The 26274-nt window shown below is 43.1% G+C and overlaps 1 protein-coding gene across 2 annotated transcripts in view; it reads right to left on the bottom strand.

Annotated features, from left to right (window-relative positions):
* LOC140202739 (transcription intermediary factor 1-alpha-like) overlaps positions 1-26274 on the bottom strand; it is a 163333-nt gene that overhangs the window by 28252 nt on the left and 108807 nt on the right. For both annotated transcript variants that reach the window (XM_072268000.1, XM_072267998.1), the window contains exons 3-9: positions 21307-21454; positions 16708-16840; positions 14044-14160; positions 12545-12659; positions 11516-11662; positions 9998-10115; positions 8037-8314 (exon numbers count right to left, since the gene is read on the bottom strand). In XM_072268000.1, the coding sequence (XP_072124101.1) occupies positions 8037-8314; positions 9998-10115; positions 11516-11662; positions 12545-12659; positions 14044-14160; positions 16708-16840; positions 21307-21454 (1056 nt within the window). The remainder of the gene's footprint in view (positions 1-8036; positions 8315-9997; positions 10116-11515; positions 11663-12544; positions 12660-14043; positions 14161-16707; positions 16841-21306; positions 21455-26274) is intronic.

Genomic DNA, 26274 nt, shown 5'->3' with positions numbered 1-26274 from the left:
TTGATGTTTTAAGAACACCTTCTTCCGCTCCACTACATTTCTGAATGGTCCATGAACACTACCTCCTTATTTGTCTTCTGCCCAATTTTATTTTTAAAACTTTTATGATTTGCTGACATAAAACAACAAATGTCATGACATATGTCAGTTATAGTAAACCTGATTCTGATTGGATCTGTGCAGGAACTATGGGAATCCCAGCTTCCGTCATCAGGTAGCAAATATAGAATGGAGACGATTTACTCAGGGCAGCCAAAGTCTCATCTGGGTGACATATTTAAAGGTTCTTGTAATTTCAAAAAGGATTGTGTAGGGGGATCGACGCTGGTTCCTGTATTTTTGCTTGGAGTTGCCACACTGTGAAGATCATGTTCTCCAGACGTATAGAATCCACACAGCAGCTCTGTAATCAGTGGCAGGTGGCTGTGGAGGAGGATCTGGCAGGTGACAGAGAGCTGGAAGACCTCTCTGTATCTCTTTCTTGAACACAGTCACAATTTCAGCATGTCCATTCTTTGTACACATAGGAAATTATGCTTTGCCAACAAGCCATCAAGTTTCAGCAGGGATACTGTGTGCTTCCAAGGCCTTGACTTTTCGCTTGATAAATGACAATTTCAACTCTAGTTGATCTGGGTGGCAGCTAAACTGAAGGGCATGGTGTGCTGTGGAATACAATCATGGATCAAGCCCAGAGTTTCCACTGGAAAGTTTCTCAAAGTGTTTTTTTGAGTAAGTGCTGACGGCTTCTCTGGCCTTAATAAGCTCTCCTCTGTGCTGGCTCCCACTGGGATGAGATCTGGGGTTGTTTTGGTTATAAGTGGTTTTGGCAGTGCTGAAGAACGATTGTATATTGTGGTTTTAGTGAAAAACAGATCTCCTGTGCTCTTTCCACACACCATCAGCAGTTTTGGTCACAAGACAATGATTGTTGGACCTTGACCTTCAAGAAGTTGTTGGGTTGTTTCTTTTCTCCTTTCAGCTCGATGGAGCTTCCAATTGGAAAGCCTTTGCAACTAATTAGCTCCTGGATCTCCTGCTCATTCTCAGTAAAGTCTGGACAAGCTGTGATATGGAGCTGAACCACATGTGCCAACCAGTGCCTTAGAAAATGCCACATACTGTTGGGCAAAGAGAAAATATTTCCCATTCTCAGGCATGAATGTCTCTCGTCTCAATAATTCACAAAATATTCATCATATATTCATGCTGGTTGAGCAATGCCAGGATATGTTCTCCTCGGTATGGGCAGTGATCTCTTTACATCACCCAGTAGGGTGCAGACCTGGGCACATACAACTTCTGCTCCATAGATTGCCCTTAATGAGTATCAGGGAGCCATCGAGCCTGACTGAATTAGGTCAATGGAATGCTGTATTTGTGCTAGACAAAACAGAAGTAGACAGGTGTGAACAATAGGCAGTAGTGTTTTGATCCAATTTATTTATGGACCAAGCACAGAAAGTTCACCACTGAATCGCCTAGTCTGCTACTGATTAAAATTTTCTCCATTCTCCATTAAGACCATAAGACATAGGAGCAGAATTAGGCCATTTGGCCCATTGAGTCTGCTCTACCACTCAATTGTGGCTGATCTTCCCCCCCCCCCACCCGCCCCAGTCCCACTCCCTGGCCTTCTCCGCGTAACCTTTGATGCCATTTCCAATCAAGAACCTATCAATCTCTACCTTAAATACAGCCCAATCACTGGACCTCCACAGCTGCCTGTGGCAACAAATTCCACAAATTCACCACCCTCTGGCTACAGAAGTTTTGCTGCATCTCTGTTTTAAGTGGACGCCCTGCTATCCTGAGTTGGTGCCCTCTTGTCCCAGCCTCCTCCAACATAGGTAACATCCTTTCCACATTTGAAAGGTTTCAGTGAGATCCCCCTCATCCTTCTAAATTCCAGTGAGTATAGACCCAGAGCCATCAAACATTCTTCATATAATAACCCTTTCATTCCCAGAATTATCCTTGTGAACCTCCTCTGAACCTTCTCCAATGCCAGCCATCATTTGTTAGACAAGGAGCCCAAAACTGTTCAAAATACTCAAGATGAGGCCTTATTGGTGCCTTATAGAGCCTCAGCATCACAACCCTGCTCTTGTATTCAAGACCTCTTGAAATGAATGCTAACATTTCATTTGACTTCCTCACCACCAACTCAACCTGCATTTTTGAACATTGTATTTCGTTTGCCACTTTCCTGCACATTCTCCTAATCTGTCTAAGTCCTTCTGCAGCCTACCTTTTTCCTCAACACTACCTGCCCCTCCACTAACCTTCGTATCATCCACAAACTTGGCAACAAAGGTATTTATTCCATCATCTAAATCATTGATATACAGCATAAAAAGAAGTGGTCCCAACACCGACCACAGTGGAATACCACTTGTCACTGGCAGCCAACCAGAAAATGATCCTTTTATTCCCACTCACTGTCTCCCACCAATCAGCCAATGCTCTAACTATGCCAGTAACTTTGCTGTAATACAATGGGCTCTTAACTTAGTAAGCAGCCTCATGTGTGGCACCTTGTCAAAGGCCTTCTGAAAGTCCAAATATACAACATCCACTGCATTCCCTTTATCTATCCTACTTGTATACTCCTCAAAGAATTACAATCTTTATCCTATCTTGTCCTGTGTCACCAAGTACTCCATAACCTCATCCTTAACAACTGACTCCAACATCTTCCTAACCACTGAGGTCAGGCTAACTGGTCTATAATTTCCTTCCTGCTGCCTTCCTCCTTTCTTAAAGAGTGGAGTGATATTCGCAATTTTCCAATCCTCTCGTACCATGCCAGAGTCTAATGATTTTTGAAAGATCATTACTAATGCCTCCATAATCTCTATCCCTATCTCTTTCAGAACCCTGGGTGCAGTTCATTTAGTTCGGGTGACTTATATACCCTTAGGTCTTCCAACTTTTTGAGCATTTTCTCCCTTGTAATAGTAACTGCACTCACTTCTCTTCCCTCACACTGCTAGTGTCTTCCACAGTGAAGACTGATGCAAAATACTTATTTAGTTCATCTGCCATCTTCTTGTCTCCTGTTATTATTTCTCCAGCCTCATTTTCTAGCGGTCCTATATCTACTCTCATTTCTCTTTTTTTTACATACTTGAAAAAGCTTTTACTATCCACTTATATTGTTTGCTAGCTTGCTTTCATACTTCATCTTTTTCCTTCTAATGATACATTTAGTTGCTGTCCGTGGGCTTTTAAAAGCTTCCCAATCCTCTATCTTCCCACTAATTTTTGCTTTGTTGTATGCCTTGCTTTTACATTAGTTTTGACCTCCCTTGTCAGCCACGGCTGTACTATTTTGCCATTTGAGTATTTCTTCATTTTGGGAATATACCAATCCTGCAACTTCCTCATTTTTCCCAGAAACTCATGCCATTGCTGCTCTGCTGTCATCTCCGCCAGCATCTCCTTTCAATTTACTTGGGCCAACTCCTCTCCCATACCATTGTAATTGGCTTTACTCCACTGAAATACTGTTACGTCAGACTTTACTTTCTCCCTATCAAATTTCAAGTTGAAATCAATCTTACTGTGATCACTGCCTCTTACTCCCTAATCACCTCCGGTTCATTACATAAAACCCAATCCAGTATAGCTGATTCCCTAGTAGGCTCAGTGACAAACTGCTCTAAAAAGCCATCTTGTAGGCATTCAACAAACACACTCTCTTGAGATCCATTAGACTTCCCAATCGGCCTGCATGTTGAAATCTCCCATCACTAACAAATCATTGTCATGCCTTTTCTAGTTTCTTTTGTAATCTGTTGTCCACATCCCAGCCACTGTTGGGAGTTCTGTTTACCTGCCATCAGGGTCCTTTTACCCTTGAGTTAAGAAACTACAACCCACAAGGATTCATCATCTTCCAATCCTCTGTCACATCTTTCTACTCATTTGATGCCATTCTTTACCAGCAGAGCCACACCACCTCTTCTGCCTCCCTTCCTATCCCTCTGATACAACATGTAACCTTAGACATTCAGCTTCAATCTCCAACCATCTTTCAGCCATGATCCAGTGATGGCCACAAGATCATACCTGACAATCTGTAATAGTGCAACGAGATCATCCACCTTGTATTTTATAATCCGTGCACAGAGATGTCACATTTTGAGCACTGTATTTGCTACCCGTTTTGATTCTGTAGTCCTAAAGCACTGGTATTTACCTGCTGGCTGCAATTTTGTCCTATCATCTGGCTGCCCTTCCTGACAAGTCTGACTGCACACTATCTTTGTTTTTTTTTAACCATCCATCCTATCCTGAGTCCCTTCACTCTAGGGGCACCCCTGCCATGGATAGGATTAGGGATTTTTTTTTGCAACACAGCACATCACTAAGCATTGGGCTTCCAAAGGATCAAGGCTCATTTTATCCACCATATACATTTTACATGTATTAGGAATTTGTTATGGTGCAACAACATTCAACAATTACAAAGGATCACACAAAAATATATTAGATATTAAAATACAGATATGATGCAAAATGTGCATAAATACCAGCATGTATTTACAACATAAACAGCATTATAAAAAGTGGTTTAAAGTGTTTACAGTGCAGTGCCAGGACTGAGGTAATAGATAGAGGGGATGGGGTAGCTAAACAGAATGGTAATTCCCTTGAGGAAAAAACTTCTAAAATGGAATGAGGTTTCTGTTTTAATAGCCTTATGTCACTTTCCAATGAGGAGCTTTTGAAAAAGGGAGGTTTGATAGGTGGCTTGTATCTTCTTTGATTTTTCCTGCCCACTTTGTTGTCCTGGAGGCATACAAGTCCCGCAGTGATGGTAGACTCCAGCCAATGACTTTTTCTACTGACCTGACAGCTCACTGTCGTTTTCGTATATTGCGAGAGGATGCTGCACCGAACCAGACAGTGATGTCTGAGCAAGCTTGACAACTGGTATAAACAAGGGGCTTCAGAATATCAAAGATCTGTGCCCACATCACCATCTGACCCACAGGAAGACTCAGTTCCTGTAACACACATGACAGACTTTATCCTCTTAATCTGGTGTGGATCTGAATCATATTCTAGAGGGCAGGAAGCCAACACACCACATAGAACATCAGTCTCTGTCCAACTAAACAATCGAAAGGGTGCAGAGAAGATTTACCAGGATGTTGCCTGGATTGGGGAGCATGCCTTATGAGAATAGGTTGAGTGAACTTGGCCCTTTCTCCTCGGAGCAACAGAAGATGAGAGGTGACCTGATAGAGGTGTATAAGATGATGGGAGGCATTGATTGTGTGGATAGCCAGAGGCTTTCCCCCAGGGCAGAAATGGGTAACACAAGGGGGCATAGTTTTAAGGTGCTCAGAAGTAGGTACAGAAGGGATGTCAGGGCTAAGTTTTTCACACAGAGAGTGGTGGGTTTGCGGAATGCACTGTCGGCAACAGTGGTGGAGGTAGATACAATAGAGTATTTTAAGAGACTCTCAGATAGGTACATGGAGCTTAGAAAAATAGAGGGCTATGTGGTAGGGTAATCCTAGGTAGTTTCAAGAGTAGGTTACATGGTCAGCACAATATTGTAGGCCAAGGGATCTGTAATGTGCTGTAGATTTCTATGTTCTAACTGGGAAACGTCTCTTATTCTTGAAAGCCTTCTTCCACTTCAGTTAAAACTACCAATTGTATTTGCAGACAAATCATTGCAAGTTCTGATTGGGAAAAAAACACTTATGTACATCCAACAATATCCATCATCCAAGCCAAAATTTCAGGATTCAGAACTTTTTCGGACTTGCTCCTTAAAAGTTAAGCATTGCCAATATGTATGCATCTGGCAGTTGAGTAGAGGTTTCACAAGCAATACCTGCTGGAGGACCATCACTATTACAGGAAGATAAACTGTCCCATCTCCATTTTTGTTACAGCAAATGAAAATGGCACATGCTAGCTGGAAATTAGTTGGGCAATACCTGAAGCAATGCAGTAGTGCATATGGTAGTGCTCCTGCCTCATAGATCCAGCGACCCAGGTTCAATCCTGAACTCCAGTGTAGGCTGCACAGAATTTGCATGCTCTCCTTATGACTGTATGGGTTACTAACCATACTCTCCTTTATGTAAATGCATGTTAGTTGGCCACTGTAAATTTCCTCTAGTACAGTGTCTATAAAAAGTATTTACCCCACCCCTTGGAAGTTTTCATGTTTTGTTATCTTACAACATTGAATTCCATTGAATTGAATTTGGCTTTTTAAACACTCATCAACAGAAAAGACTCTTTTGTATCAAAGTGAAAACAAATATCTACAAATTGGTGTAAACTTGTTACAATTATTAAACAAAAAATTTGATTGCATAATTACTCAACCCCCTTCAAGTCAGTATTTAGTAGATGCACCTTTGGCAGCAATTACAGCCTTGAGTCTGTGTGGATAGGTCTCTATCAGCTTTGCACACCTGGACATTGCAATTTCTCCCCATTCTTCTTTACAAAACTGCTCAAGCTCTGTCAGATTGCATGGGGATCATGAGTGAACAGCCCTTTTCAAATCCAGCCACAAATTCTCAATTGGATTGAGTACAGACTCTGACTTGGCCACTCCAGGACATTACCTTTGTTTTTTAGCCATTCCTGTGTAGCTTTAGCTACATGCTTGGGGTCATTGTCTTGCTGAAAAACAAATCTTCTCCCAAGTAACAGTTCTCTTGCAGACTGTATCAGGTTTTCCTCCAGGATTTCCCTGTATTGTGCTGCATTCATTTTACCCTCTACCTTCACAAGCCTTCCAGGGCCTGCTGCAGTGAAGCATCCCCACAGCATGATGTAGCCACCACCGTGCTTCATGGTAGGGACGTTGTGTTTTTGATTATACTCGGTGTTCGGTTTTTGCCAAACATAACGTTTAGACTGATGGCCAAAAAGCTCAATTTTGGTTTCATCAGACCATAGAACCTTCTTCCAGCTGACTTCAGAGTTTCCCACATGCCTTCTGGCAAACTCTATATGAGATTTCATGAGTTTTTTTTTTTACAACAGTGGCTTTCTCTATGCCACTCTCCTATAAAGCTGCAACTGGTAAAGCACCTGGACAAAAGTTGTTGTATGCGCAGTCTCTCCTATCTCAGACACTGAAGCTTGCAACTGCTCCTGAGTTGTCATAGGTCTTTTGGTCTCCCTTACTATTCCCCTTCTTGCACGGTGACTCCATTTTTGAGGACGGCCTGCCCTAGGCAGATTTACAGCTGTGCAATTTTCTTTCCTTTTCATGATGATTGACTTCACTGTAATCCATGGGATATTCAGTGACTTGGAAATTTTCTTGTATCCATCTCCTGACTTGTGCTTTTCAATACCTTTTTTGAGAGTTGCTTGGAATGTTCTTGTGTCTTCATAGTGTATTTTTTGCCAAGATACTGACTCACCAGCAGTAGGAACTTCCAGATACAGGAGTATTTTTACCACAATCAGTTGAAACACATTGACTGCACACAGGTCTCCAAAAACAGATCTCCATTTAACTAATTATGTGACTTCTAAAAGTAATTGGCTGCACCAGCCATGATTTGGTGTGTCATATTAAAGGGGGATGAATACTTATGCAATCAATTATTTTGTGTTTTATATCTGTAATTAATTTAGATGACTTTGTAGTGATCCGTTTTCACTTTGATGCGAAAAAGTCATTTTCTGTTGATAAGTGTCCAAAAAAAGCCAAATTAAATCCACTGTGATTCAATGTTTTAAAACAATAAAACATGAGAACTTCCAAGGGGGTGAATACTTTTTATAGGCACTGTATTTAGTTTAATAATAGAATCTGGAGAGTGTAAAGAGGAATGTTGGGAAAAATGTAGAATTATTGTAAAAATGAGTGATTGATGGTCAGCACAGGCTTGCTGGGCTGCAACGTCTGTTTCGATACTGTATGACTCTAATTCTGAAAAGCAGCTAGCATTACAAGCTGAAGATCTTTGTCAGAATTATGAGCCAACGGTGATCATAGTTGACTCCAACGTTCAAAATGTTTATTTATAGTAGCTTACCTGGTTGCTAGGAGACAGAGGCGGCTGTTGCTGAGCCAGGGTTGGGCCTTGAGACCTGGGCTGCTGGGCACCTGGTAAGATGGGTCTCATCTGGTGCATGCGTTGCTGAATTCTCTGAGCCATGGCTTGCTGCTGCATGTGCTGCAGGCGGAGCTGGGCCAGGTTAATCTGCCCTTGAACCTTGCCTGTGTTATTGTCCTGGGGCTGCAGGCTTGGTCCCGTTGGCACATTAGGACCAATGCTGGATGGAACTGAACTCTTATCCAAGACCAAGGAACCTGTCGGTAGTCGGGAGAAAAAAAGCCATCACAGACCTTCTATTTTAGACCAAACTATGGAGTAACCTCCATCACTACAACCTTTTCCAGTTCTGAGTTTGGATCAACAATACAGAACAGACAAATAGACAATTCATTCCCACCCCTCCACCTTTTTTCCCCTGTCCCTTTCAGAACAAGTCACCACCATCCAGACCTTGCCAGCTACTCACTGCTACCATGGGACAGAAGACACAGGAGTCTGAAATCCCACATCACCAGGTTCAAGGACAACTACTTCCCTTCAATTGTTTGGTCTTGAACCAACCAGCACAATCCTAATCACTACAGTTCAGTAAATCTATGGCCACTTTGATCACTTTGCATTAAAATAAGCTTTCCTTTTGTTCTTACTGTGTTTTCTTGGAAAAATTGTGTATACTCTATGATTAGTTTGTTTTCCTTGTGAATACTGCTTATATAATGTTATTTGCCTGTATTGCTGCAGGAAGCACATTTGTGCATACATGTACTTGACCATATGACTATAAACTCAACTTTCAGTTTGAACTCTAGCATTTTATTAATACAAGAAGAGATTATTGCCTGCCTGCTCAAAAACCATGGAGCATCCTTACAAGTGGCAAACAATCACAACAGCCAATTGCACAGAGCAAGATCCCTTAAAGAGCTATGCAAGTCATACAGCATGCGAATAGGCTTTTGAGTCCACACTGGCCACCAAGTATCTAGCCACTCATGATCTCTTTACAGAAGTGTCTCAGTCTGATTTCCCTGAAACCAAGACCAGTTTTCCCACTGGGGATTTGATGGCTCTCCTCCAACTTGTGTCATGGGATCTTCTGCACTCCTTTGAAGAACCAGGTAGGGATTTGATCTAAAGTTCCACCTGAAGGACAGGCCAGTAGGCAACAGGGAACATTCTTAACAGATTTATTCCTGGTTTATCTTAAGAGGGATGATTAAACAGACTGAGCCTAGGGTTCAGAAGAAAGAAAGGTGATTGCATTGAAACAAAAAAATCTTACAAGGTTTGACTGGACAAATGTAGACTTGACATCTCATGTGGCTAGGTTGCCTAGAATCAGGAGTCAATGTCTCACAATAGGAGGTCTGTCATTTTGAACAGAGTAAGAAGAAACTTCTTAATCAAGGGGAAGTTTGCAATTCTCTACCCAAAACAATGATAGGGCAGGGGTTCCCAATCTTTTTTTATGCCCTGACCTCTACCATTAACCAAGGGGTCTAAGGACCCCAGTTTGGGAACCCCTGCAGTAGAGACTCGTTTGCTGAGTAAATTCAAGGCACTATTTTTTTTTAGTACTAAAAGCATCAAAGTGGAGAGGACTGGCACTGGAAAGTGCCACTGTGCTTAAAAAGATCAGGCACAACCTTATCCAATGGCACAACGGGTCAGTGGGGTCGAATACACTGACTGATTTTGTTAAGAAATTATCTTAATGTGCACCTGGGCGGCAATGGATGTTGAAAATATAACCTACATCAGGAGCATCTCAGAGTCCAGCTGATGCAGCACCTCTAGACCATGAACAAAGTAGGTGGCAGCATTGACCTTAAGACCTCAAATAGCATCAAATTAATAAAGACTCCCAAACTAAAAGGTGGTTGACTACTTCAAAACTTGACTGAAGTTTGCAATATCCGCTATTCATTCCAACTTACCCAAGTTGAGAACGTTTTTTGCCCAGAAGGTTGGGTCACAGTGAAACCGGACAGAGCTGGTGGCTACCGGGGAGGCGTCACATCTAGCCCGAAGAATGTACCTCAGCTGAAATGTGATCTGCAATCAAAGCAGAGGTTCGCCATTGACATACCGAAAACTTTCAATGCTATAATGCAACATACGTGTGTGACCTCAAGCCTACAGTCTCTATTTCCCAATAGAACAGCTAGTGTTGGTGCTGAAGAAGTATTAACTAGCTCAGAAACACCAGCCCATCTCACCCAGACCATGCTGAGTTTTCCTATGTTGATGTAGAATGTCTATGTCGAATAAAACTCCTCTCATTCCAGATATCCCTGTGCAAATTCCCCCAACTTCAGACAAGGCACTCCTTTTCTTCTGCTGAAACAACATAACTTAGTTCCAAGTATAGACAAGAGTTCTACAGCCAGCAGTACAATCCTCCTGGCATCCAGCCCAGACATCAGTGGTCTCTCTTAATTATGTTGCTTATAAGGGTTGCCCTTTAAAGGCCTGTACACCCTACACTAATGCAGTGTTCATCATTATTTTAAAGGGATTACAGGTGATGTCCACATTATTCAAGGTTTGCATTCCTAGAAAACACAATGCGATGCTACATCACCAGCGAATGCTCAAGAAACGCAAGCTGAAAAAAATACATTTTGTGTTAATTTGTTTATTCTCCCCACATTTGTCCAGTAAGAGCAGATTTTATTTGCATCTTAAATCTTTGGGCGGTGATTTGTGGATTCTTTAAGGGCGAATTACCATTACTTGAATGACTAACGTAATGGTCACCTGTACAATTCAGGGAACATTAGTTCAAAGCCAACCATTAAAATTTGAGATTTTGAAATTAATATTCCTTTTATCTTGGAACTGAAAGCTGTTTTCAGTAAAAGAAGCCTCAAACCTGTTAGACCAACATAACAGTGCAACTGTACTCTGCTCCCACTCAGTCTAGACTGCTTTAGGCTTTGGTCTCCCATGAATCTGGTGGACACAAGTTCCACTGTGAAGTGGCTTAGCAAGGCATTCAAGTTTCATTAATCTGTTTCAACAACTCTCTGGGATTTTCTCAAGGGGAACAGTAAATGCAACCCCACCAGTGAAGTCCACAGCTTCAGCATGAAAACAGAGACTGCATTGTGTCCTTTCAAACGCACAGCCAGAACTTGAAGCCAGCAAATGTCCAAGCTGGATTTCTGTACCAGTCTGGAGGTAAGAGATGTCAGCTGCTCCCAATGCCCACCCCAGCCCCTTTCTCAGCCTGCCTAGTTTGTCTGTTAGGTTGGTGAACCATCCAAATCACCAAGTAATGACTGTGCTTTGCTATTGCTTCTCTGCCAGAGCATCAGAGATGGAACAAGAGAAAGTGACCTCAATGGTCTGGGTTACAAAAAATTCCACCCAGGCCTGTGCTGTAAATTTCATTGCAAGTTGAGGACGAAGGAGAGGTCTGTGGTCACTGTCCATGATGCATTATCACGCACCAGTCGTTTGCTATACAGCAGAGCTATGCTGCTTCTGTTGGAGATAGCCCACTTTGCGAAGTTCATGACATGCTCCACTTGCTTCGAGAGCCCAGAGATCTCGAGTTGCTGTTGGAGAAGTTTTGCTTGACGGTCTTTGGTTACACTCTGCAAAAAAAAAAGCCCCAGAAGAAAGAAAAAATCAGCCATCAGCACTGCTGATTTGAGATAATGCATTGTAAATCAAATAGATCTAAAGTCTTTGGATATCTCCAATAATCATGCAGCAGATAAACAAACCCACTGTCCTCTCCAACCTCCAAGCACCTACTTCGCTTATCAGACAGAAATCCAGTGTTATTCTTCCCACATTCCCATCAACTCTTTTCAGATTCCAGCACTCACCTACAGCTAAGGGCAATTTACAGTGGCCACTTAACCTACCGATGTGTTTAGAATGTGGGAGGAAACCAGAGCACCCAGAGGAAACCCATATGACCATAGGGAGAACACCCAAACTCCACACAGACAGCTTTGGGAGATCAGAATTGAACCCAGGTCTCTGGGACTCCTGTTGTGGTGAGATTAAAATTCTTTACAGTGGGAAAGATGTAATTTATTACAGCTCATTTCATAGCCCAGTATATATCACTTTATAGTCAATGTGGTCTTTCAAAGTATGGACACTGTTCAAACACATGACCATGAACAGGAAACATCCTGAACCCAGCAAACAGCATTTTGATAACAGGACAACGGGTGCATGTTCTGTTGGATGAGTGGATTTTTGCTCCAACCTTAGATGTACCTCGTTTGAAAGGTTCCTCAGAAATACAGACCCTCTCCCAATACACCAGATTCACCATTGCACCAGATTTTGCTGGAATAGGATGAACTATGAAGTACGGAGGGTGAAGGAGAAAATTCCAGACCTTAATGCCTAGATGGCTGAAGTAATGTTCACCAAGGCAGACAGAAGTGAAGAGTAAAGGGGGGTGTGCAAAAAGCTAAAAGTGAAGGAGCCTCAAAAGAAACCAAAGGATATTTTACCTCCAGCTGCTGCAACAAAGCTTTCCCTTTCTTGTTAATCTCGATCATTAGTGTGAAGACGGCCACTTTGATGTCCTGCTCAACTTTCTTACAGTTTTCATTTACTTCATTAATCCTGTAACACAAGCAGGATCACTGAGCTTCGTAGTATGTAAAGTTATTACCAATTGCCTTACTCAGATTAGGCCAAATCTAAAAACACTGTATCCATATACTCGCGCAAGACTCATTATACAGACAACCACACCTACTTGCCTGTATCCACTCTGATAGGGCTTATAAAACATTCAGGTTGATTGCCAACTAGAAGCTACAACCAGCTCAATTGTCAGAGATGGAGGGAGAGAATTTAAACAACAGTCACACTCATCACTCACCCAAAACAGTCTTTCAGCATCTATATAGGCAAAAGATTAGTCAGCATTGTACAGCTGACAACCTACTCACTCTGTTTGTGTTTCACAATGTTTTGATGAGATGAATGAAGGGCTGTTGGATCAGGTGAAGTTGTTAAACAAATACCATCAGGACAGCATCTTGGAATAGGGTTGGGGAGGTCCACAAAAGAACATGATAAAAAAAAAAGTCCAACACATCTCTCCACACCCCTCAAATCCCTCACACATTCCTGCCAATGCTCAGCCCTCTCTTTTGAAACACCTAACTAATTTTTATCTCCTCCCTACATAGTTCATTAAGATCACTCCTAGAACACTTCTCTCTGCTCTAAGAAACTTTCTTCCCTGCTGGCTGGCCAAATAATCCTCAGCCTATGGGTTATGAGGACCCCACATAGAGTGGAGTGGAGGTCATTGTGGAGTGAGTGAGTGATGTGCATTGAACTCTCAGTGAAGAGGGATAGTACAAGGGCATGAGAATACTGGTGAGAAAGAAATCAAAGTGCATGAGGGAATGGCAGACAGGGAAAGAGAATCACTGATAGGACGGGGAGATATTTGGAGTGACAAGACAACTTACTATTCTAAATAGATCCAGCCAGTGTCTTTGCCACTTTTGTTCAGGAAAGTGATCAAAAAAAGTTGAAAAGTAAACTTATTATCAAAATATATTTATGTCACCAAATACCACCCTGAGATTCATTTTCTTGCAGACATTCTCAGTAGAACAAGGAAATACAATAAGTTAATGAAAGAACGCACACAAAGGGTGGCCAACATTCAAAGTGCAAAAGACAAATTGTACAAATACAAAAACAATAATAAATAATATTAATTAATTAATATCAATACTAAATAAATATGATGTGCTTATTTATTGTTATTTTAGTGTAGAGTGCTTGAAAGTGAGTCCTTTGGTTGTGGAATCAGTTCAGTATTGAGGTGAGTGAAGTTACCCATTAGGTTCAGGTGCCTGATGGGTGAAGGGCAATAATTGTTTCTGAACCTGGTGGTGTGGCACCCAAAGCTCTTGTACTTCCTTCCTGAGAAAGAGAAGAAAGCAACATGAAGCACAAGGGAGGAGTCTACCCCATGTCATACCTGTTCTGGATCTGACTGGCCGTGTACTGGATATAGTTTCTCTTCTCTTGCAGTTTGGCAGTCAGTGTGTCAATGATAACCTTCTGATTGTTGAAGGCCTCTTCTAGAAACTGGTACCTGTAGAAACAAATTCACTCAGCAACACTGAAAACCCACCTGCGTCCCAGTTGTTTCCTAGCAAGCACAGCACTGTGATTATTCAGCCCAACAAGTCCATGCCATCATTTAGACTACAGAGCAGCTTCAACACACATTAGTACATTAAGTAGATCCTAACACGATTGTGTTGCAGGAAGGAGGCAGTTGCCAGCATTGGGGGTGGGTAGTGGGCGGAAGGGTTGGAGGGCAAAGATCATACATCCTCCTAAAGCAAGGGGTTTAAAGTGAAAAACTGTCATCTCCCAAGACATACTATAGCACCGTGCTGGCAACAGTAAGGAAACAATCAAACGGCTAAATTATTCTGATCCCTTGCCTGATCAAAGAAAACAGAAAGTGGGCAGGGAGGGAGGGAGGGAGGGGCATGCAATAGCGCAGAGCCTGTGAAATCATCACCCACATTTAAAACGTCATGCTTTCAAAAAGACCAAAGACAAAAGCAGGAGACCACAGCTAGGAATTTCTGAACAGGTTTATGGACCCTTTAAAAAGTACAAGAGGTTTTGATTCCATGCTCAGCAATGCTGCTGCAGTGAAACGCTCTCAACCAGTTTAACTAGTACTGTAAGATTCAGAATGAAATACTCTCACCAGTTTAACTAGTACTGCAAGTTTCAGAGTGAAATACCCTCACCACTTTATCTGGTACTGTAAGATTCAGAATGAAATATTCTCACCACTTTATTCAGTACTTTAAGATTCAGAGTGAAACGCTCTCACCAGTTTAACTGGTACTGTAAGTTTCAGGTTACAGTTCTTGTGTGATGGTTTCAGTCCCTCATTCAATATACTCCCAGGTGAGTGACTGACTCCAATGTTACAGATATGTACTAGGTACCAAAGCTAAACCCCAGTGCAATACAGAGACATACAGAAACCATTAAAGCTGTATTTCTCTGATATGCAGGAACAGACCAGTACTAGCCAATGCTGTATCCAAGTATCAGTGACCACACTTACCCAAACAGTCCTCTTCAAATACAGTAACAGGTTATATAAACCAGCACTGCACCTCAGCATTATACAAAAAAAAACCTGTGAAATTCCCATTGTCCTAATGGTCTTATAAATACAGAATCTAATGAAACACAGGTAATACACTAAAGTAGATCAGTATTGTGGCCCAGTATAAGAGCAACTGATATGTACCGATGAAGTGTAGACTCACTTAAAACTATTGATACCATAGTACACAGTGAAGATCCAAATAATTTCCATAACATTAGACTGCGACTGACCTGTATCCATTAACACTATAAGACAACAAGACTACTAGAGATGGGAGCAGAAATGCGACATTCCACTCATGAGTCTGCTCTGACATTCCATATTCTCTGATCTATTAACCCTCTCAACCCTATTCTCCTGCTTCCTCCCCATAACTTTTAATCCCTTACTAAAGGCTGATTTATACTTGTGCGTCAAATGGGTGCCGTAACCTACGCAAGTGGCCTACGTGCGTTGTGAGCATTTATACTTGTGCGTTGGTGTGTCTGCGTCGCCCTGCAATTCGGGCACGTCGTGCATGTGCACACACCTGCCCGTGCAAGGCTTCATGGTCATGGTAGTCTTTTTCAGGGTAAACAAGTTTAAAGCAAGCGTCTTTTTTCGTAAAAGCGAAATGTGTCCTCCATAATTTCGGAGGTCTGTAAAGCTTTATGGAAAGCATTGCAGCCAGAGTTCCTTCCCTGCCCTTCAGTCGCCCAATGGGAAGCTATTGCAGCGTAGGAGGAAATGCAATGTTACCAAGCGGACCAGTCACAGTTGTTGCGGTCTGCATTGCCGCGACGCGTAATTACATTTTGGGAGAAGTGCGTGTCAGGCTACGGCACAGGGATCCGCGTAGGCCCTGCGTAGGGTTCGCGACTACGCCGTACCTACAGCGTCAATTTGACACAGAAGTATAAATCAGCCTTTATCTAGAACCCAATAACATCCATTTTAAATATACCCAATGACCTAGCCTCCACAGCTAACTGTGGCAATTAATTCCACAGATTCACCATCGTCTGGCTAAAGAAGCACCTCCTCATCTCTGGTCTAAATGGATGTCCTTATATTCTGAGGATGTGCAGTCTGTTCTTGGACTCCCCCACTATCGGAAACAGACTTTCAAATGCCACTCTATCTAGGCCTTTCAACATTATACAGTGGCGGACCTGCACTCACCAGTACTGTACCAGTGTAAACCCGTCCATACAGTAGACATGTTATGCAGCAGATGACCTGTCCTCACCAGTACTAAAGCAATGACCTATACCCTGTAATGCTGTATCCACAATACACAGACGGTGACAGCCTTTCATACTGTACCCAATTATACAGAACTGTACGTACCAGCATTGAATTCACATAGCACTTATCAGTGAACCTACTAGCCCTATAACTCAATGCTACACCGTGTACCATCTGCCTACATCAGTGTTACACAATAGGACAAATAGATGCCAGCTAGTGCCCACACTGAGAGCAGGAAGCTATTGCCGAGCCTCCCCGCCCAGTTACCTGTGCTCCTTGTGTTCCAACAGCTGGCAGTCCCGGCACGTCAGCCGATCGCAGGTCTCACAGAAAAGCTTAAGCTGCTCCTGTCTGTGAACGGGGCAGAAGAGCATCCGCTGGTTGGACACACTGACCGCCTCTGAGGAAACAGAAATGGAGGAGAAAACAATGTCACAATTAACGCTTCCCACCTGTGACCAATTCCAGTCGACCAGGGAAAGGATTCAGTGTTTATTTATGTACAAATAGCCCCTATTTACAGATAACATTTCGGAATAGTTAAGAGGACACATGCTCCAGGTAAGTTCGCAGCACAGATATAGGCCCTATATCTCAACTAGTCCATGGCAACAAAAATGTCCCATCCAAGTCTCATTTTTCAGCACTTGGCCCATATTTTTCTAAAGCAGGGGTTTGCAACCTGGGGTCCACCATCCATAAACACTAGAGATTCTGCAGATGCTGGAAATCCAGAGCAACACACAAAAATGCTGGAGGAACTCAGCACGTCAGGTAGCATCTATGCAGAGGAATAAATAGTCGGCGTTTCGGGCCAAGACCCTTCATCAAGACACCTTACCTGTCCAATTGTCCTTCAAAGGTTGTCACTGTATCTACCTCAATGACTTCCGCTGATAGCATATTCCACAGACAATCCACACCTGTGTAAAAAAAAAATTTGCCCCTATTTGCCCACTCACCTTAAATCTATTGTACACCTTCCAGTCCTTGATTTCCCAACCCCAACAAAACCACTGAGTGTATCCACTCTATCTACGTCCCCTCATCTGATCTCAAAGAGGTGTAACAAATCATAAATAAGTCTAATAAGGTTAAGGCACCATCAGAGGCCACTTTACTAAGTACCTCCTGTACCTAATAAAGTGACCATTGATTCAGTCTTCCAGTGCTGTAGCCCATCCACTTCAAAGTTTGACATGTGTGTTCAGAGATGCTTTCTGCACATCACTATTGTAATGCATAATAATTTGAGTTACTGTCACCTTCTTGTCAACTGGAACCACTCTGCCTGTTCTCCTCTGACCTCTCCCATTAACAAGGCATTTTCTCCCACAGAACTGCCATTCACTGGATGATTTTTGTTTTTGCACAATTCCCTGTTGTGCATGAAAATCTCAAGAGACCATCAGTTTCTGAGATACTCAAACCACCCTGTCCGGCACCAACAATAATTCCACGGTCAAAGTCACTTAGATCACATTTCCTCCCCAGTCTGACCTCTGGTTTGAACAATTGAACTTCTTGACCCATGTCCGAATGCTTTTATGCATTGAGTTGTCACATGATTGGCTGATTAACATACAGGGGTACCTAATAAACTGACCACTGAGTGTATGTAACAATGCAAAACAACTTTGTCTGTCCTCAACGACTATGCACAGTGCTATCAAGTCACAAAAACTCAATAATGTTGCTTATTTATGATGTTCAGATTTGCTTTCACCAGGAACATCTTGTTCCAAAGTTCACTGCAACCTTGCTTCAAATATGAACTCCAAAGCAAAGATGAGAGTGACATTAAGCCAACAGTTAACTGAATGTGTTATCTCTAAAATTAGACAACCAGAATCAATGGAAAAAACTCTGTGGGGTGAAATTATACCGAACACAGCTGAAATGGTTACAGTTTTTGGCACACAATCATCTCAGCCCCAAGTCTAACTATCATTGCTGTTTCCCCCCTGCCCCCATTAACAAATTATAAGCTATGAAGTTTCACGAGGAATGCACAGCATTTTGTTCCATTCAAAGATCCTTGGCTTAAAACGATTATAGCCAAGATGGCCTCACAATATTCAGGTTTGGGATGATTAGCCATCACCGAAGTGCCAGTAGATGACCACCTCATATAAGAGTCTAGGATTCAGATTCATTTATCAGATATATATCGAAACATACAGTAAAACACATTGTTTGTGTTAACAACCAACACACCCAAGGATGTGCTGGGGCAAGCCTACAAGTGTTGCCACACATTCTGGCACCAACATAGCATGCCAACAATGTTTGGCAGAACAACACAGAACACAGCAATAGCAAAGCAAGACCTGTTCCTCCCTCTCAACGCAATCCTCTAACCCTAGGAAAGCAGTCTTCGGCCTCCCGCACTCGGTGATTCACAAACATTGGGCCTTCAAATTCCCCAGTGGGCTCACAGCTTCACTTGGCATTTAATGGCACTACCCTCACCATGCACTCCACAATCGACATTCCGGTAACTACCATGACTACAAACTTAATCTAGTCTAGCCACCTAAATGCTCTAGTTACAAAAGCCGTTCAGAAGTTGACTATTGCTCAATCACCCCTGAATTAAACAAAGCTTCTCCATCACCAGTGATGGTCCTCACTGCTTGAACGACTGTATTTACAGCAGTTCTTCACAGTCCCAGGCAGAGCAGGCTACTTGACTGACACATCATAGACCTTGTTGATCACCTATTCCACCAACATGGTAACTGCGTATACCATGTACAGAATGCACCAGCTCGTCACCTCCCTCATCAATCCACCTTACCGCAGCTGTGCCAGCTGAAAATTGTCACCTTTGCATCGGTCCCTCCCAACAGCCCTGTGAAGCCACTACGAGGGCAGGAAAGTTCAAGCTCTAGTTCAGTTTATTGTCATTCAGCTGTACACATGTATACCACCAAGTGAAACAACATTCCTCTTAAACCAGGGTGCAGAACACAGTACATACAACTCATACACATAACACTAACAAATAATAAGGTGCATATACAAGTTAAAAACTAAACAGAATAACACTACTGACGCTTCACACGAGACAGTGTGATGAGATTCATACGCGGCAGTAGGGAGCTTAGAAGTCTTACAGTCTGGGGGAAGAAGCTGTTTCCCATCCTAACAGTTCTTGTCCTAATGTTACAGTACCTGATGGTAGGGGGGGTCAAAGAGATGGATGGGAGAGATCATCGACAATTTAAGCACCCTGCGCATGCAGCACTCCCGATTAACATCTCTAATGAAGAGAGACCCTGATGACCCTCTCAGGAGTCCTCACAATCCTTCGCAGGGACTTGTGGTCAGATGCCTTGAAATTCCTGACGCAGTTGGTCAGAACACACTCAATGGCACTGCTGTAAAAATCGGTTAAAATGGTGGGTGTGAGGGGGGGGTGGAGCCTCACTCACCTCACTCTCCTCAGGAAGTGGAGAAACTGCTGCACTTTCTTGACCAAAAAGATGGTTTTGAGGGACCAACTGAGATTGTCCACTCCTAACTCTCTTCACGGAGGAACTGTTTATGTGCAGTGAGGAGTGGTCAGCCTGTACCTTCCTAAAATCCGCAGTCATCTCTTTGGTCTCATCCACGTTGAGACTCAAATTATTGTGCTCACGCCATTCAACCTCCTCTCTGTACGCCGTCTCATCTTCAGTGTTGATGAGGCCACTGTGGTGTCATCAGTGAACTTGATGATTTGGTTTGAACTGGATCTAGCAGGGCAGTCATGCGTCAGCAGCGTGAACAGCAACAAGCTGAGCACTCAGGCCTGAGGAGTGTCTGTGCCAAGCATGATGGATCCAGAGGTGTTTCTGCCAACACACACTGACTATGTCCTTTCTGTCGAGAAGTCCAGGATCCGGTTACAGAGAGAAATGTTGAGATCCAACAAGGACAGTTTACCCACCAGCGTCTGAGGGACGATCGCATTAAACGTCAGGCTCAAGTCAATGAACAGCATTCTGGCACCATTTTCCAGATGGGACAGGACAGAGTGGAGGGCAGTGGCTATGGCATCATCAGTAACCAACTAGAGTGATAAGTGAACTGGAAAGGGTCTAATGTAGCAGGAAGTTGGGATTTAATGCGATCCATAACCAGCCGCTCACAGCACTTCATTATTGCTGAGCTCAGTACCACTGGACAGTAGTAACTACCGCCCTGCTGGGCACCCGGGTGATGGTGACTGCCATGAAACCCGAGGGGACAGTGGACTGTTCAAGAGAGATGTTGAAGATGAGCATTAGAACCTCAGTTAACTGGGCTGCACAGTCCTGTCAGCACACGACCAGGTATTTTATCAGGCCCCACAGCTTCACATGGGTTGACCTTGGCTATGGTCTTCCTCATATCAGCTGCGGCCAGACAGAGTGGCTGCTTTGTGTGAGGTGGGGATGGGGGAGCCTTCCTCGCCGGCACATGTTACGTGCATCAAACCAAGTGTAAAAGACATTCAGCCTATCAAAAAGAGGTGTTTTCAATGTCCGCATTCAAATTTAAGTTTATTGTCACCAACACAAGAAAATCTGCAGATGCTGGAAATCCAAGCAAGACACATAAAATGCTGGAGGCACTCAGCGGGCCGGGCAGCATCTATGGAAAAAAGTACACAGTCGACGTGTCAAGCCGGGTCCCTTTCTCAGGACAGTTGATGTTTCAGGCTGTGTCCTTTCATCAGGTCTTGATGAAGGGTCCTGGCTTGAAAAGTCAACTCCTTATTCCTTTCCATAAATGCCTCCTGACCTGTGATTTTCATTTACTGCTTATGAGTGGAGATCAGAAATGAATTGGAGCAGATGTTGGTCTAACATATCTGGAAATGCTAAATTGTACATTTACCTGGAGACACATCCTCCTTCTGTCTCACGGTGTGGTCTTTTGTAAACTTGACTCTCTGGTGAGCCTCGATGCAGGTTTTACAAAGCCACTCGAGACACTCGACACAGAAACCATTGGCCTCAGCATTGTCCTCACAGCTTGTGCAGACCTGAGCAAAAGGAAAGCAGCCAGTGGTTATTATCCTTGGAGAAAAGTGCCCCTGAACTCATTGCCTGTGTGGTTCCAGGAAACGAATATATTTTCTTGAGAATAGTTCTACAATGCCAACTCTTGCATCTCCTCTGCATACAAAGCAGGAGTCACCCATTCAGCCCCTCAAGCCAGCAGGACAAATACATGGATCAGAAAGGTCTGGATTTGCCAAACACTGGCAAATGGGACTAGCCTTGAGGAGGCACCTTGGTCAACATGAAACAATGGGCTGAACAGCCTATTTCCATTCTGTATAACCCTATGAACTCTATGAACATTAAGGCATGGGCTCAAGATCTCTTAAACCTGCTCAACCATTCAATGTTATTATATTCTTATTTACATCTTGCCTAAGAAAAAGGGCATCCACTGCCAAATACTTCTTCACCACCGCAAGAAAGATTAGGACAATGAAAGATTGCTGAGGCAGTTGTAATGTTATTAAAAAAAGATACTGACTAACAAAGTTTTCCTGCTCTTCTTCTTCAAATAGTGTCGTAGGATATTTCTATCTTCCTGAGAGAGCAATTAGGCCCTTGGATGAAAATCTTATGCAACAGAGTGCACCTCAGGTTGTACTAAGTGCTAGACAAGAGAGTACAACCAATAGTGAGAGTGAGAGAGAGTGAGAGAGAGAGTGAGAGAGTGAGAGAGTGAGAGAGTGAGAGAGTGAGAGAGTGAGAGAGTGAGAGAGTGAGAGAGTGAGAGAGTGAGAGAGTGAGAGAGTGAGAGAGTGAGAGAGTGAGAGAGAGAGAGAGAGAGAGTGAGAGAGTGAGAGAGTGAGAGAGTGAGAGAGTGAGAGAGTGAGAGAGTGAGAGAGAGAGTGAGAGAGTGAGAGAGTGAGAGAGTGAGAGAGTGAGAGAGTGAGAGAGTGAGAGAGTGAGAGAGTGAGAGAGTGAGAGAGAGAGAGAGAGAGAGAGAGAGAGAGTGAGAGAGTGAGAGAGTGAGAGAGTGAGAGAGTGAGAGAGTGAGAGAGTGAGAGAGTGAGAGAGTGAGAGAGTGAGAGAGTGAGAGAGTGAGAGAGTGAGAGAGTGAGAGAGTGAGAGAGTGAGAGAGAGAGAGAGAGAGAGAGAGAGTGAGAGAGTGAGAGAGTGAGAGAGTGAGAGAGTGAGAGAGTGAGAGAGTGAGAGAGTGAGAGAGAGAGAGAGAGAGAGAGAGAGAGAGAGAGAGAGAGAGAGAGAGAGAGTTAGTTAGTTAGTTAGTTTCTGATCTAGGACCCTTTGCCAGTGAGGTTCATCGATAATGCAGCACCTAAAATGTTCACTGTGGTGCTGCCTGGCCTGCTGTTTCCAACATTCAGATTTTATTTCAGAATTCCAGCACCTTGCAACGTCTTAATCCTTATTTTCTCCTACCAGATAACCGGCAGTTGGCAGAAAAGGAACAATAAATACATACAAGTCCTCCCAGGTTACAAAAATTCAACTCGTAATCAGCCAGTACATACTAACAAGCATTTAAGTGACTGGCAGGATGGTTCTGCCCACTGAGGCAGAACTGCAGGCTTCTTCTACCCCATGGGAACTCTGTACATAGTCACATTTCTGACTTCTGAACTGTTTGCATTACGCTAAATTCATAGGAACAGAACCCTGCAGTGACCTGGGGAAGACCATATTAAAAAGTGCAAGGTTCAGAAATCTTCAAAAGAAGTTTCAAAAAGTCAATGAGTGGAACATCACATCAGGGAAATGGTCAGTTAGGTCATCACTAGGAGGACAGCATGGAATTTGGGTATTTTAAATGTGTATCACATTAACCTTGAGCTTCTTCACTGCCAAACCCACCTGGCCACTGTTCATTCCCAATGACTCTCTTTGCAAATTTAAGATTTTTAAAAAATGCTTACAGATCACAATGTTCCAACCAGCAAGCAAAACAGACCTAATGACAGTCACACATCCTGCTTGACATCCTGATCAACTGCTTCATCACCCATCCATTTCCTGGTAACTCTTTCAGCTCCAAAACATTGCCTCAGCTTCCCCCACTAAAGGACTTGAATGGAAAAAAGGCAGCAGAGAGAATGCAGTCAGCATGTGGAAAAAGAAACTTGCATCACTGTACTGCACTTTTATAAACTCGGTATTTCGAAAAAGCCGTTTACATCTAGAAAGCTAATGCTAAAGAGTAGTGGTTATTGGAATATAACAAAATGTAGCAGCCATTTTACACAGTACAAGTTCTCACAAACAGTAACAACCAAACAATTATTCTTGCGTTGTTGGTTGGGGATTAAATACTGACCAGGATATCCACTTCGTTAACATAATGTGCTTTTTTTTATGTCTAAAAAGAGGGCAGTGGCTTGGTTTAACATTTCACCCAAAAGGTTACACCCTGCTCCACCCAACCATTCACAACATCTACAATCAATTGGCAAAGCAGAGTGCCCACAAAACCGCCCCCAGCAATGTACTATACCTACTAGCACACACCTGGCAATGCACCAAATCCCATAAAACTAGCTCCAGTGACTCATTACTCCTTCAGTATTGTACTAGAATATCTGCCTAATACTCACCACTGGTTCACCTCTGGAATGGGACTTCTTTGGTCACTGAGGTTATGATAATGTGAAAAGCTCAGTGATAAAACAGATATTCCTACAGCTCACTCTCAGTGGAACAAAAGCCTTTTGTCTTCCGAATACCTTGCAAACTATGTCCACAAAACACACACGAGATTTCTGCACTGGCCAACATCAGGACTGTGCTTTAAGTGCGTCAACTTACGCCAGCATCGCCGACTGCACTCAATACCGTACTACAGTCTTCAACTCACCTCAGCCCCGAGAGCTACAAGTTATCACATGGGTCACAGAGCGACAATGTACTTAAAAATGAAGTGCAGCTTTTTGGATTGATGTAAAATAAATCATTGCATGCCATACTGCTGAGAAATGATGCAAGATCACTTGGACCTGAGTACATTTACAAAGGAGTCAGCCCTTTCTAATCAACTGAGCCACCCTGCAGTCTATTCATCTCCAGTCAAATGGGGTTAAAAGCTCACCCTAGATTGCTGCAATGCTGGGAAGAAATGGCAACAGATTCTGCTACTTCTAGCTGAAACCCAGCCTGATCTGGCAGAATGCAAGTCAGCTATGTTGGCTGGAATGGAGGTTTTGGCCAGTTAATATTGGGCATGAAACTACACCACAACAATTGCCCTATTCTCAAAGCTGCTTGGGGACTTCACTGAGAGGAGTCACAGGATGGCAGGGTGAGTTGAGTCAAAATTAAACTGCTACAGCAGGAGCAGCTTCTCAGCACTGAACTAAAAGAATGCAGGATTTACCTTCAAACTCTCCACATGGTCACAGATATGCTTCCTTAGTATATCCTGTCCTCTCTCACATTAGACAAAGTTTTAAGTGGGAAGCAGCAGATAATCTAAGGTACAGGAGTGAGCATAGATATTAACTGTCATTCAGTTGATTTGGAGGGACGATAGGTGTCAGGCATTTCACCTCCTCAAGCTTAAACCACCATACAGTAAGATATTGGCTAATCGTCACAGCTACTCTGTCCATGATTCATTCTTCCCTCTGAGCATTTTGGGTTCACCTCCCTCTGCAGCACTTGACAAAAAAAAATCTAGGCTGACACTTCAATGCAATTTTCTGGACAAGATACTAAATGATCATTTTGGACCATTTTTGTTAAAGAGCTGGGAATTCAACTCCAGTTTCTTGGCCATTATTATCTCTCAACCAACAGTACTCACAACTCCTGACCATCACTACATTGCTGTTTGTGGGAGCTTACTACCTGGAAATAGGTTAGCCTGCCAGCAACATCGCAACAGTGCCTACACTTCCAACAAAATAGTTCACTTCAGCACAACTACTCAGGAATGATGCCAATTCTGAGTGATTTGAGAGGTTGAACAGCACAGAATCAGACACTTTAGTCTACCACATCTATGCTGCCCATCTTGTTGGGCTGAGAACCAAACTGGGAATGATAGTCCAAAAATGAACATGAGGGGGCATAGTTTTTAAAGGTGCTTGGAAGTAGGTACAGGGGGGATATCAGAGGTAAGATTTTCCACACAGAGAGTGGTGGGTGCGTGGAATGCACTGCCAGCAATGGTGGTAGAGGCGGATACAATAGGGTCTTTTAAGAGACTCTTAAATAGGTACATGGAGCTCAGAAAAGTAGAGAGGGCTATGCAGTAGAGAAATTTTAGGCAGTTTCTAGAAGAGGTTACATTGTAGGCCGAAGGGCCTGTAATGTGCTGTAGATTTCATAGAAATATAGAAAACGTACAGCACAATACAGGCCCTTCGGCCCACAAAGTTGTGCCGAACATGTCCCCTACCTTAGAAATTACTAGGGTTACACATAGCCCTCTATTTTTCTAAGCTCCATGTACCTATCCAAAAGTCTCTTAAAACACCCTATCGTATCCGCCTCCATCACCATTGCCAGCAGCCCATTCCAAGCACTCACCACTCTCTGCGTAAAAAAACTTACCCGACATCTCTTCTGTACCTACTCCCAAGCACCTTAAACCTGTGCCCTCTTGGGGCAGCCATTTTAGCCCTGTGAAAAAGCCTCTGACTATCTACACAATCAATGCCTCTCATCATCGTATACACCTCCATCAGGTCACCTCTCATCCTCCGTCACTCCAAGGAGAAAAGGCCAAGTTCACTTAACCTGTTTTCATAAGGCATACTCCACAATCCAGGCAACATCCTTGTAAATCTCCTCTGCACCCTTTCTATGGCTTCCACATCCTTCCTGTAGTGAGGCAACCAGAACTGAG

Source organism: Mobula birostris, chromosome 9, assembly GCF_030028105.1.
Source record: "Mobula birostris isolate sMobBir1 chromosome 9, sMobBir1.hap1, whole genome shotgun sequence".
NCBI lineage: Eukaryota > Metazoa > Chordata > Chondrichthyes > Myliobatiformes > Myliobatidae > Mobula > Mobula birostris.
This window is presented reverse-complemented; position numbering and strand designations above follow the sequence as displayed.